Source organism: Boleophthalmus pectinirostris, unplaced genomic scaffold, assembly GCF_026225935.1.
Source record: "Boleophthalmus pectinirostris isolate CB_2022bp ecotype Guang Dong unplaced genomic scaffold, ASM2622593v1 HiC_scaffold_17, whole genome shotgun sequence".
Lineage (NCBI taxonomy): Eukaryota > Metazoa > Chordata > Actinopteri > Gobiiformes > Gobiidae > Boleophthalmus > Boleophthalmus pectinirostris.
Window position 1 is genome coordinate 6,341,912 of NW_026571115.1, and position 14,583 is coordinate 6,356,494.

Sequence of the window (14,583 nt, forward strand, 5' to 3'; positions counted from 1 at the left end):
GTATATGTACAGTCAAAATAAAATAGAATAATAAGTAATAAAAAATCTCAGCAACATACAAGAGGTTAAGTGTGTGCAAAAAAACGGTTACAGTGTGTCAGTTTTGTTGCTTGTTAAGAGGAAGGAAATTCAACACATTTGACAGTTTCACTTTTTCACAGTTTTGATGATTAAAATGTTTATGTTCCATTTGAACTTTGCACAAGAAGTGATTTAACAAGATGTGATTGAGATATGTATCGTATCGTGGCCTATGTATCGTATCGTGGCCTATGTATCGAGATAAATACCATATAGGTTATTTCTTAATGATACCAGCCCTACAAGAGATCATAAGACCCAAAATATAACCAAAAATGTAGATTAAATTAGGCCTACTGGGTTTTAGACGACACACATCAGTGGTGGAGGGTAATGAAGTACAAAAGTAAAAGCACAATACTTAAGAACAATTTATAAGTATCTGTGTTTACAGTGGATAATTTTTTTTTAACTTTAAATACATTTGAAACCATTACTTTAGATCTGGACTGAAAAGTAAAAAGTGCTTTGTATGGTTTGAGACCTGAAAAAGATCAGACTTATTTTTAGGACATTTGAGTTGACATCCCAACATGGAGCAAACCGAATACACAAAAACTAACTCACTTCAAATCTAAGCTAAATTCTTGATCAAAATCTTTAACTGAAGTGTTAAAATCTCTGCACAGTGCTTTAATTTTTACTCTTGAAGTCCTAAATTTTTAAACAAATACTTAAGTTGTATTTTTTTTCCCTCGTGTGATTCCTTTTACTTGAATCATCATTTGCCTCTGTATCTGCACCTTAACTTAAGTAACAAAATTGAGTACTTCATCCACCACTGTCACACTCTAAAGGCCAATCATATTTAAGCTCATACAGATGCGAGCAGTTAAACTTAATATTGTTAAAATGCTTCTTATTGTTGTAATACAGTGAGTTCTCGAGTCTAGTCTCTAATAGAAATGAATTTGTGAATTTACCTTTTGGATATTTCATCAGAAAGTACAGTGTAATGGAAAGGGAACTCTTGCCCCCACCTGTATGCGCTGTGGCATCTTCACACTGGAGCCACAAACTGTAAACTGGACAGTGCACGACTGAACCCTGACAATTTTGAGGTCTAGCCCAGTTCTAAACTATTTAAACTAGGTCTAACCCAAGTCAACCAAGGCCTACACGATTGCTATTCTAGCTCAACATAAGGTCTAACTCTAAAGAGGATAGAAATGTGGATTAAATGGACTCTAAATAACAGGTTCCAGATGAAATCACATTCTCCACACCAAGCAACACTCCTATTTAGGCTAATACAGCTAAAATGATGTTGTAATACAAGCGCGTTCTTGGGTCTAGTCGCTAGTCACAGAAATAATCATTTTCAACATTTCAAAACGTACTTTTTGGAGATTTCATAGGGAAATCTGTACCTCATCCCATTCTAGAGTCTGAAAAGCACCAGTAAATATAACACTGCATAATGCTCCACGCAGCACCTGAAGCTTACATTGGTTTGATGGAGCTACATAAACCCAACGCTTTATTCCACAGCTACATGTTTAATGGCAGGAGAGATGTAGATATACTGACACATTTGAATGGATTTACTTCCATCAGTACCTCAGTAAAGATGAATCCTCAGTGCATTTTAAAACCCTATTCTGTTCTTTGGCCAGAGTAGTAGTAGAAAATAACCCAAATTCTGAATATTTGAACATACATGGGCATTTATTATAAAAAGAAAAAATATATTCATACCATAAACGGCAATGGAATATAAAGGTAAAACTCTAGCGCTGTATATGAGGTTCAGTATGAGCCCTTAGGCCAGTTCTCAATGTACACCATCTGCTTTCCAGGACCGTGGCTCATCAGTATTACTCTGGTGTGCGCAAATAGGATGGAGAAACGTACATTCTTTGACTATTAACACAATACTTTTTAAATAACAATCAAAATGTTTACGGCCAAAAGTTTATTATTTAAAAACTGCATAAGAAACAAACAACAAAAATTAGTTTGGGTCAATGTGTGTTTAGGCGTTTTCTGCAGCAACCAAAGAGTACTTTCTATACGATGGCATTTATCTGTGGTGGGAATGACCTCCGAAGTGCCAGAAGAGCAATAATAACCAGGGTTTAACAAAATGCTCTCAAATCTGCATGTGCGAAATTACAGTAGACTTCTTCCTACACTAAAAACTACATAGCCCACAGCTGTTTGAACAGCTACCATGGGCCACGGAATTTATACAAAAAAAAACTTCAAGACTGACTCAGCTTGACAGTAATTTGAATGACCTCTAGACAGGTCTCACACATGCAAAGAGCGGAAACCAAAGAGATACGGATTACATGTAAACGAGTGTCTTTTGTGGTTGACTACTGCACTATGCATCACCACACCACTGACCACACATGTGAAACCTGGAAATACTGACGACTGAATGAGACAAAAAGAGTCTTAAAATGTCGGTGGGAGGAGGAGGAGGAGGAAGAGCGCTCCCAGTCGTTCGCCAAACTCCGAGGGGGCGTGGAGCGGTCACTAGCGCATCCTGTACTCTGACGTCTTTGACACCTCGCACAGCTGGCCCTTGAAGTCGATGTCCACGGTGAAGTCCAGGTCTCTCTGCAAACACAGGGACACACAGGGACATTCAGCACACACCTGTACACACTGGGAGGAGAAGGGGGCACGGATCATCTGCTTACATTGTTCTTGACGTTGGGCTTCATGCTGATGGTGCCGAAGATCTCCTCTCCGGTTTTGACCGTCAGGTAATCATCCAGGTAGAAGACCGTCTGCTTCCAGTGAGTGTATGGAGACTCTGGGCCTGGAGACACAGGTGGGACACGACATAAGAGACAAATTCCAAACCGTCATAGCAAATTCATAGATTTTTCAGAGCTTTTAACCATGTTCGTAGTTTCCTTCTCATTTACTCTGAATTTTTTTGTTTTTTTGTCTTTACCCTTGTGTGTCAAAGTGCTTACTGGTGGAGAAGCCTGTCCTCTTGTGGCAGCGGGTGAACTCAATGTTGAAGTATGTGACCAAAGCGTGGATGTAGTCATTCCTCTTCACCTGGAGGCAGAAGGGCGACGTGAAGCTCAGGTCCTCTGCCTTCACAGTGTAGATGTCCACCTCCTGAGAGCAGACAGTGAGGGAGAGGAGAGGGTCAGACTGTATGTGGGGCTGGAGGACACAACTCAGGATCTGGAGATGTTACCTTGATGAGACATGCACTGCTGACGAGCTGCTTGGGATCCACCACGTCAACAAGTGGCTCTTTGATGGCCACCTCCTTAATGCAAGACATATCAAAGCCATACACATTCTCCCACCCTGAACAGAGGCAAGAAATGGAAGAGAAAGTCTTTGAAACAATCAGAACCTAAAATCTACAGCTTCAATTGTATGTTAAAAATACATATGTCCTTCACAGGGCTGTTGCAGAGTCACTCACAGTGGATTTTATAGTCCTTGTACTGTCTGTCTTCTATGGCCGTCACATAGAGGGTGGCTCTGTCAGGAAAGATCAGTCCATCTGGTTTCTGCAAATGACAGCTTTCTGTTAGCATTAGCACAAGAAAAGAATTATGAAAGAACTGTGGAAAAGATGTGATTAAAATCAGCTTATACACATCCAGGAGCCTTACAGTCCTTGTACCTGACTGATGTTGTATTATGTGAAGAAATGCCCAACCTGGGACAGGATTTTAATTTAATTAGCAGATACAAACAATGTTTGTTCCCGTGTGTCTGCATGATTTCCCAAATAAATGCATCTTTCTTCTAAATCAGGAAACTACATTATGTAGTGTGTTGTAAAAGCAGCTGTTTGACAGTCACAAGGATCAGGTGTGACCCGATATGTCCACATTGTTGAACAAATAGGAATCATTTCTCTGGTAAGGCGCAAGAAAGAAGAGACTGAGTGGGTGGATGCAACAGTTCAACCTGGACTATGTTTGTCACTCATGGTTTAATAGACTTGGTGCAGGGCTTTTAGCCTTTACAGATGACTCTGGTATGAACTGCCAAACTTGCATGAAAAACCTATTCACTTCAGGACAAATTATCTTGTCTATACTACAAACTACTGGGTTACTATGCAAGCCCCAATGGAGACACAGGGACTTTTTATTCTCTGCATTATCTAAAAGAAAGATACCATTGATCTCCGAGGGAAAGTAGTCCCCAAATTAGAGCCATCCATGCCACCAGAGCAACCTGTCAGAACAACACGCAGCCACAGTCCAGCACCCGGAATACATCATGTTTACGATTTGAATATGTTGATTTCATGGGGCAGGTACTCAGACACGGGAAAAGCATGCAACAATCTAATCTTGAATCTGAGAACTCAAGCTCTGGTAATGAGCCACATCTTATATAGAGCACAGGGACATGTGTGAGCATGTACGCACCAGCCACTTGTCACGGGCGTACAGCACTGTGTTGAGCATAGACTCATAGAACAGACAGTAACCCATCCACTCAGAGATGATGATGTCCACTCCGTCCACAGGCAGCTCCACTTCCTCGACCTTCCCTTTAATAATGGTCACCACTGAAAAATACAAGAGGCAGATTTAGAGACAAGCAGCACAACTAAATACATTATAGTGTCATGCTGGGCAACATGTTATCAAAGTCCTATTCATCTGTGTTCCTATAGCAGGCGTTGATTAGAGCACTTGTCTACCAGACCAAACGACAAAGGATTGATGTGGACTAATGCATATTGTTGTGTCGAGACACTTAATCCATCTTGCCTTGTATAAATTTGGTTAAGTGAGTGAGAGATGGGTGTTGATCAGACAGTTGAATAATGCAGTGTGAGGAGTAAGAGTTCAAAGAAAGAGCCATATGAAACCAATGCTAAAGTAAGTCTTGACATTTGCTGAAATACTCTCTGCCCTGTTTAAGCTAAACTAGAGTACAATGAGTAAGCATAATGCTTGGTTTTAATCATCAGTGATGACATATTCCAGTCACAAATTTGTCATTATTGAGCATAAGAGGTGTGAATGTCAAAATATGTTTGATTATTTAAAGCCCTCGGTCCTAAAATATATTAAACTCACCGTCATCAAGTTTGTTGGCCTTGACAATTTTCACAGCATAATCTGAGATGCTGCTGCACTCAATCTAGAAAACAGAACACACAACATTTTTATATTTATATTAATAAACTTTTTTTCCACCCTCATGTATAAATATCCAAATCTGTAAAGCTGTAATAAGGCAGTATAAATCAAATTCTTATACATGTGGGCTGTTTGATCATTAATGGAACATGAGGAGGAAAGCGTATCCACTCACCCCGATGACCTTCTTGGCTCCGGCCTTAGCAGCAAACATGCAAAGAATGCCCGTCCCACTGCCCACATCCAGCACCACTTTGTCTTTGAAGAGATGTTTGTTGTGGAACATGGAGTTGCGGTAGGTGAGCGTTCGGACCTCGTCTTTCAGCATCTCCTACAGGGGCGTGGCACAGTTAGAATACACCAGTTCTTTGTACAACACAGAAGAGGCAGGGACAAAAGCAGCACAGTACCTCGTGGATGCCAAAGTGGGCATAGGAGTCAAAATAGTAGTCTTTGGAGGTCATGTCTTCAGCTGCGGGCTTGGCTGAGCTCTCTCCCTGTGAAACCTGCAACAGACACGATATAGGCCCAGCGTTACCTCAGCTACCAATTTCACTACCAGTTTAATATCTCACATTAAAGTTGAATAAAGTGTTAATGTTTAGCCAACTGGTGGGATGAGTCATTTAAACATAAAATGCAGGGATGGTTCACTATAGATTCTTTGATACCTGATATTTGTCTTGCTTTTGCTGCCAATAACAATTTTTTTTGCTTTTAACATCTATAGTACAGGCTAGGGAGGCACCGATCCCAAGTGGCATTTTGATATATTGCTTTATCAGATAATGGCTTCCACATATCCTGGTTGGAAGGTATACACTGATGTAATAAGACTATTCTTTGATCATAGTTGTTCCAAGTCTCAGAATGTTTGAACTTTTATTCCTACAAAGCTGTGTAGTTAAATGAGGTATAACAGTTACACAACACATTTGCATCAGTTTTGTCTTTATTATTGTTTTTATATCCACAGATACTTAAAGCTGTAATACTGGAACTGGTACGAGAAATTAAAAAGATCAATTATGGTAAAGTTAGTTCAGTTCACAAACAATTCTGAGGACAAACTGAAACACCCTCCGATACTGCTAATAATCGATATACCACCCCCATTTAAAAGACTGAAAGAAGGAAATGGATATATTTATTTGAAAAGAAAGGTCTTGGTCACAGAGAGGACCTTGCTGTATATGTGGAGGAGGAGGGGTATCTAAGCAGCCATAGGTAGAACATGCAATCCACACACAGAAATGCCACATCTGTTCCAGGACTCAAACTGTAGACCTTTTTGCTGCGAGGCAGGAGTGCTTAGCATTAGGCCACCATGTACATAGTTTTCTAACCCAAGCGATAAACCAAGTATGAAAAATCGATTTATTGAATATTTGGCAAAAGTTTCTCAATTGTGTAGGTTCGTAAATGATACTGTTCCTTCAGCTCACCTGTTCAATAGTGTACTCTTTAATACGATTTCTAAAAAAAAAAAAAAAACAAGACCATATGTCCACAATTGAGCATCATTTGGTTAATTAAAAACACTCCTATAAAATTGTCAGTATTTGTGTTTAATTATACAACGATAGAAACAATCTTGAGAGAACAATGAACAGATTTCTGTGAGGTCCATTGATTGGGCTCACAAGGCTTTCAGAAAGAAAAAAAAAAAAAAAAAGACTCAGAACTATGATTTGAACCATTTAGAACGGTGTAGGTGGTGATAAACGTGCAGTGCAACAGGTTCAGATGTCTTTGAACACCGGTTTGATCTGCTTTGAATGAGTCGGCAGCCATCACTGGAGGAGAGCACCTAGCACTGGAGCTAAGCCATGCGGTGTGCTGCTAACGCCTCCAGCCAGCCAGGCAGCCCGAACAACTACGCACTTCAGCCGGCCTCCCCTCACACGGCCCGGAGACTCAACGAGGGCCAGCCAGCTCCCTCCACCACATTTCACCGTGTTACAGAGACAGATGAGCGCTACTTCTGTTTTAGTATGATGTGAAAATAGACAATGGTAAGAGTCGTTCACACATATTAGGCCGACTGACCAAGCGTATTCTTACAACAATAACATGGACAAACTATAAAAAAAAATACTCGATTTAAACAAACGAATGTAGGCCTGCATTTAAATAAAAAGGTTTAAGAGTGCAAGATCGTTACCTCCATCCTCTCTGTCGTAGCCGCCATTTCGTTCTCTGTTCGGCCTCGTGAGATGATGCGGCTCCGCTAAAACTCAACACTTCCTGGAGCCCGCCCCCTGAGTTGAAAGCCGCTCTGTGATTGGACAGAATGTTGAGAGGATCTGTTATTGGGCAGAAGGTCAGAGTCAGCCGCGGCAGCCACGCCCCTCTGGAGGTGAACGTCAGTCATGACGTCAGTGGCGTAATGACTGGAGTACAGTAGAGTAATGACTGGAGTACAGTAGAGTAGTACTAGGAGTGATAACTGGAGTACAGTAGAGTAGTACTTGGAGTGATAACTGGAGTACAGTAGAGTAGTACTTGGAGTGATAACTGGAGTACAGTGGAGTAGTACTAGGAGTGATGACTGGAGTACAGTAAAGAAATGACTGCCTGGAATACAGTAGAGTAGTACTAGTAGTACTAAATAGATCAGGGATCTATGGATGTGTCGATCAGAGAGTGAATAAAACAGCTAAAACAGTAAACAAGGTTAATAGAAGTACTGTGATCATCCCTATGGCCTTCTCAAAAGTCCCATTCAAACTCTCTAAGACTCGCACCACACACACTTTTGGGGTCTCTGTGGGGTCTCTGTGGGGTCTCTGTGGGGTCGCCCGCTGTCGCCCGCTGTCCGTTGGCGCGCTCTCTGGCCGCTGAACCCGAGGCCAAAGCTCAGCTGCGTGCGCGTGCATGTGTGCGTCGCGCGCTCGCGCTGCTGGAGCTGCGGTCACGAGCCTTCTCCAGTATCCGAGCTCCGAAGTGGAGGCTGGACAATCCGAACGGCATCCCATCCGCCTAACCGCGCCGATCCGTCCGTGAGGCCGCTCCCCAGCGCAGGGCAGTGTGGCAGGGCAGTGTGGCACGTCTGCGGCGCCTGGTCCGGTAGTGCTGATCCGCGCAGCGGTGATGTATGCATCCTTTCAAGGATACTGCTAGGCAGCTAGCTAGCTAGCTGGTAGTCTAGCTTTGCAGTGCGTGACTGAAACTATTCCTGTTTGTTTCGCGTTAATTCCACATCTCCTCTTTCCTGTAACCCACTCTAAAGACACGGACGGTGTAGGATCGGCATCAGGCCCATACACAGCCTGTGCCCCTGTTATCCCAGCCCGGAGGAATTGAATGAAATAGCTGCGGTAGCTAGCGGAAACGGACTGTTAAAGGGGAAACGGCTGGAGCAGAGCTGTCCGTCAGTAAGCCTCCCTCCACTACTCTACCTGTGACAAACCCGCGGACTAACCCTCGGACACGGGACAAGCCCAGGCCTGCGCCACAGGACCGCTCCTGGAGCCACTGACAGCGGTACACCGACACCAGTTCCCGGAGAAGAGCCCGTAAGGACGGACAGAAGCCGCCAACATGCCCGCTGTGTCCAAAGGAGACGGAATGCGCGGATTAGCCGTGTTTATCTCAGACATCAGAAACTGTAAGTCTCTCTTTCACACACCTTATGAGCGGGGCGCTGAGCAGGTGTTGTGGTTTATTTTAATGTATGAGGAGACCAGAGCAGGCTCTTACAGACCTCATCCTTTAGTGTCTTACACCGAGCTGAATGTTGGTGAGCTGAAAATGCCACCTGCTTCTGTAGTCATAACAGTGACCCTGCAGCACAGATTAAACACTATGACAAGGTGGGGGTAGTGAAGACAGTGGTGAGGGATTCTAAAGTGCATGGCCAAACTCCAATCACGCTGACTTTGCATGTTTGACTTTTACCACTTGAAAATCATGTGTAAAAAGCGATCGTCAGCCAGTGAGAGTGCCTGCTGGAGAAGTCTAGCCCTTTCACAAAACTCTTTCTGTGTGCTAGCGTTGTAGTAACCGCACCAGCAGAGCTGTGAGATGATTGGAGGCTGCATTTAATTCTGAGAGGAAAAAAAGCTTAAGTCCGTTCATTGAGAGTGTGCCCTAAGGACACAGATACATTCATGCATAAATATGAACTGCACTCTGTAATACAGAATGCAGGGTGCAGCAGAGTGACATAGGGGCAAACATACCAGGTTTGATTCCATGACCTCGTGGAGGATTTCTGTCATTCTGTGAGAAGTTTGCTTATTCTCCTTGTGTCAGTGTAGGCTTGAGATCTTACTTGCACTGCTGTCTTACATTTTCCTACAGTGATGCATTCAGAAAAAAACAAGACTAGGAATTGCCCAAGGATATTGGCTGGGGAAATCACTAAATAATAATGCCATACCTTTTGTGTTCCATTGTACGAACTTGACAGGCAATCAAGCATCTGTCATTATTCATTCTTTGCACCTAGTGCTGCAGCCACAGCTGCCCTGTGGCTGACTAACCAATGTTAGGCACACCGTCTACACCAGTGGCACTTCAGACTAACATCAATCACTTATACACCACAAAGGGAATTGTTTTGCTCTTGCCAAAGGGTACAACATCAGTATGCATTATTGGTAATATTGGTCAGCATTGAACTGCAGCTCTTCTAGTTGGTTTTTATCCTAACCATCATCCTTGTGGTGCAGCTGGACTGAGAGTCAAAGTGACTGTGTTTTAGGATGCCACAGTACAGTCTGTGTAGTGCAGAGGGATTGTTATGATATTGAGTCTTCTCTTGCTGCTTTCAACAAGTTTAGTCTGCTGTTTTTGTGATATTGTGATTCTGCTGTTTCCCCCTCAGGTAAGAGTAAAGAAGCTGAGATTAAAAGGATAAACAAAGAGCTGGCTAACATCCGCTCTAAGTTTAAGGGCGACAAAGCTCTGGATGGCTACAGTAAGAAGAAGTATGTGTGCAAGCTGCTCTTCATCTTCCTCCTCGGCCATGACATCGACTTTGGACACATGGAAGCCGTCAACCTGCTCAGCTCCAACAAGTACACGGAGAAGCAGATCGTGAGTACCACAGGGCTCAGGGAGGGAGGGGCTGTGAGCGGGGAAGGAACACAGGAGCACAACCTGGATTCTATCCTAAAACTAACACATTTCATTAAGTAAATATACATTATGAACAACCAGTTCAAAGTTTGGACACACTTTTCCATTTATTTACTTTGTAGATTCTCACTAAAGGCATCAAAACTATGAATGAAACATATGGACTGTAGCAAAAAATACATTTAAATACATTTTATAAAATAGTCAACATTTGAACCCTGCTTTACACTTTTGGCATTTCTTGATACTGAGCTGCTGTAAAGTGAAAACCATTAGAGGAGACTTCATCATGAAGTTCACTGACAGAAGGACAAGGGTTTGCAGAGCTGTCGATAAAGCAAAGAGTGGATACTTTTGAGCATTTGAATATTAAAAAAGTTTTTTTTTTGTTTTTTTTTTTAACTTTTTGCTACGCTACACAATTCCATATATGTAGCTTTGTATATTTGATGTCTTCCATATAAGTATATAAAATGTAGAAAGTAATAAAATAAAGAAAAAAAAACATTGAATGAGGATGTTCGTCCAAACCTTTGACTGGTAATGTACATATATATATATATATATATATATATATATATATATATATATATATATATATATATATATATATATATATATATATATATATATATATATATATATACATATATATATATATATACATATATATATATATATACATATATATATATATATATACATATATATATATATATATACACATATATATATATATATATATATATACACATATATATATATATATATATACACATATATATATATATATATACACACATATATATATATATATACACACATATATATATATACACACATATATATATATATACACATATATATATATACACATATATATATGTATATACACATATATATATGTATATACACATATATATGTATATACACATATATATGTATGTATATGTATATACATATATATATATATATATATATATGTATATATATATATATATATATATATATATGTATATATATGTATATGTGTATATATATGTATATATATGTATATGTATATATATATATATGTATATATATATATATGTATATGTATATATATGTATGTATGTATATATATATGACCTGTTTATCTTGAATGTGTTCAATTTCACAAGTGTTTACAAGCTAATGTTCCAATCCTCTGGGGTGTCCAAATCTTTCCCATTCAAAATAACACAGGAAGACCTCCCCAGTGTAAAATATAATTGATGCAATAAATATTTGAACTACAGTCATATAAAATCCTTTTTTATGCAACACATTTGACATATTCACTAGGGATGGTGCAAAATCTCATGCCACAAGATCTCGCAAGACACAATAGACACAGGATTGTGTACACAAGAGAAAAATTATCTAGTGAGATGTTTATCTAAGTGTTTACATTTGGACTGGACAAAAAAGTATTGGTGAGTTACATTTCTAACAGTTTTAAAATTATTATTAAATGATTAAATGGCTGTATTTTACGTTCACTTTGGCAGGTAGTGTTTTAACAGACTTTTCACAGCCACATTAGTCATTCTGTAGTGAGCGTTTAGAGCACTTAAACTGCACATGTCCCTTTTGTAAAAGTACATATGGAGCGGGAATAAGCCAAGGAATGAATCAGCTCTGAGTTTTGGCCCAGTGTACAATATGGTTGCTAGGTAACCATAACGGAATTCCCTAGCATGATGTCATGATTTCTGACCAGGAAGTTGTTAGGGAGTTCTTTTTTACATTTTTAGTAAAATCTTAAATATAATCTTAAAATCTTCTCTGGAGCAGTGGGGGAGTGTAGCAGATAAACCGTCCTCCCTCAGTCAGTGCCCTTCATGTTATCTGCGACCTGTTTGCATGTTCTTCCTGTGTGTTGTGGCTGTGACTGTAGCGATGTGCTTCTCTCTTTCAGGGTTACTTGTTCATCTCTGTGCTGGTGAACAGTAACAGCGAGCTCATCCGCCTCATCAATAACGCCATCAAGAATGACCTGTCCAGCCGCAATCCCACCTTCATGTGCCTGGCCCTGCACTGCATCGCCAACGTGGGCAGCCGTGAGATGGCAGAGGCCTTCGCCAGCGAGATCCCACGCATCCTGGTGGCTGGGTGAGTGGACAAGAGTCAGGGGGGCCAAACAGGGGACAGGAGGGCTGGAAGATGCAGGGCTATTTTAATCGGAGCAATTAGCAAAGCGCAAAGACTGCTATTATTGCAACTAACGAGATCTGTTCAATTTCTTATTATTTAATGGGCCCATATTGTGCTATTTTTTAATCTTTAATGTAGTTTCCTCATCACACACAGACCTGGAGTTGTGTTTTGTTTCATTCACACATGTTTAACACACAAACCCTGCACATTTAGGCTGAGTTCTTGTCTGACGTCCCAAAATTTATTCTAGGGGACTTCAATCACTGTTGTCTCTGTAAGACTTTTTAGACATATGAACAGTACCATAAATTTGAGACTATAAACCGCTGCTTTTTTCTCACACTTTGAACCCTGCGGCTAATAAAATGATGCGGCGAATATATGGACGGATTCTCTGGCACATTGTCCATTCATATATACAGTCTATGGTTTGGCAACACAGCGGATACGTGCAGCCTGAGTGCAGAAAGCGCCGCTTGTCTGTGCGGTTTACACATGGATCTAGGGTTCATATGAAGTTGCTACACTAGCTAGTGATATTGTCAGTGCACTCAAATAGTTTATCGGTGTGTGATAAAATAAGTTATGATGCTAAATTAACATTAGTGAGGGGGATACGTCTTACCCGTATGTGTAAATGACGAGAAGAAATGTCTCAAACTTCAGTAGCCGGACATTCACTCATACCTGATTGATATTGTAGATTTCAGGAGATTTCAGATCTCCTGAAATCTACAGGACACTGACCTGATACAGAAAGGACAGAGGTGCTTTCTGCAGGAGACGTGCGGGGGAGAGATGACAATGATGCCCCGAAGAAGATGCTCGTTTGATTGTGTTTTGAACAGATATTTCATGCTTCATACACACACCATCTTCATGGAAAACACACAAAGAAATGCAGATGATGCAGCTTTAAAGTTAACTCCAATTGATGTGGCTGTGGAAGAAGGAAACAGAGCTGCTGCACGTGAGCTTGACATCAGTGAGCTGATGGTGAGATTTTGGTGACGGCATCTTAACGAACTGACTCAATGCAAAAAGACGACAAAAACTTTCGTCACTGAAATAACTTGAAACTGATAAAAGCAATAATAAATAAAAATTCACTGAAACTTGCACAATGAAAATCAAACATTGTTTTTCACCTGTAGTTTAACGAAATCATTAGAAAAAACTAAATAATGAAACTGGCCTGGACAAAAATGATGGTTCCCTCCTTAACTTAATGTTTTGTTACACACCCTTTTGATGCAAACTCTGCAAACAAACGATTTCTGTAACTGTCAGTGAGACTTCTGCACTGATCAACTGGTATTTTGACCCACTCATACATACATACATGAGCAAACTATTCTAGTTGTCTCAGGTTGAAGGGTTCCTTCTCCAGACGCATGTTTCAGTTCCTTTCACAGATGTTCAGTAGGACTGAAATCTGGGCTCACAGTCGAACACTCCAGAACAGAAGAACACTCCAGAACAGAAGAACACTCCAGAACAGAAGAACACTCCAGAACAGAAGAACACTCCAGAACAGAAGAACACTCCAGAACAGAAGAACACTCCAGAACAGAAGAACACTCCAGAACAGAAGAACACTCCAGAACAGAAGAACACTCCAGAACAGTCCAAGTTGTTCTTAGTCATTCTTGTGTGTTTTTAGCTGTGTGTTTTGGGTCATTATCCTGTTGGAAAACCTATGACCTATAAGTGAGACCAAGCTTTCTGACACCAGGCAACTCATTTTGTTCCAAAATACCTTGATAGTTTTGAGATTCTGTTGTATTTTGCACAGATTCAAGACACTCTGTGCCAGATGCAGCAAAACAGCCCCAGAACAAAACCAAACCTCTTCCATGTTTCACAGTAGGACAGTGCTCTTTTCTTGGTCTGCTTCATTGTTGCGTCTGTGAACATAGAGCTGATGTGTCTTGCCAAAGAGCTCCAGTTTTGTCTCATCTGTCCAAAGGACATTCTCCCAGAAGCTTTGTGGCTTGTCAATCTGCATTGTGACAAATTCCAGTCTCACTTTTTTATGATTTGCTCTCAGCAGTGGTGTCCTCACATGAAGTCCACTTTGGTGACAGATGGTGTGATCTGACACTGATGTACTTTGCCCTTCTAATTGCCCTTTTAATTTGTTTGAAGG

The 14,583-nt window shown here is 40.8% G+C and overlaps 2 protein-coding genes across 2 annotated transcripts in view; one reads left to right on the forward strand and one right to left on the reverse strand.

Annotated features, from left to right (window-relative positions):
- Positions 1-1,981: 1,981 nt before the first annotated feature.
- On the reverse strand, positions 1,982-7,453 carry prmt1 (protein arginine methyltransferase 1). Its single transcript, XM_020933160.2, has 10 exons — positions 7,336-7,453; positions 5,582-5,677; positions 5,347-5,502; positions 5,109-5,172; positions 4,449-4,591; positions 3,485-3,572; positions 3,248-3,363; positions 3,015-3,165; positions 2,733-2,854; positions 1,982-2,649 (listed from the first exon to the last, which is right to left on the reverse strand). The coding sequence occupies exons 1-10, from the start codon at positions 7,360-7,362 to the stop codon at positions 2,566-2,568; spliced, it is 1,047 nt and encodes a 348-aa protein (XP_020788819.1). The 5' UTR covers positions 7,363-7,453; the 3' UTR covers positions 1,982-2,565.
- A 608-nt stretch (positions 7,454-8,061) lies between these two features.
- Positions 8,062-14,583, forward strand: part of ap2a1 (adaptor related protein complex 2 subunit alpha 1) — a 28,991-nt gene continuing 22,469 nt past the window's right edge. Inside the window, 3 exon segments of the mRNA XM_055153020.1 lie at positions 8,062-8,781; positions 10,003-10,214; positions 12,196-12,389. Coding sequence (XP_055008995.1) covers positions 8,715-8,781; positions 10,003-10,214; positions 12,196-12,389 — 473 coding nt within the window. The 5' untranslated portion in view covers positions 8,062-8,714.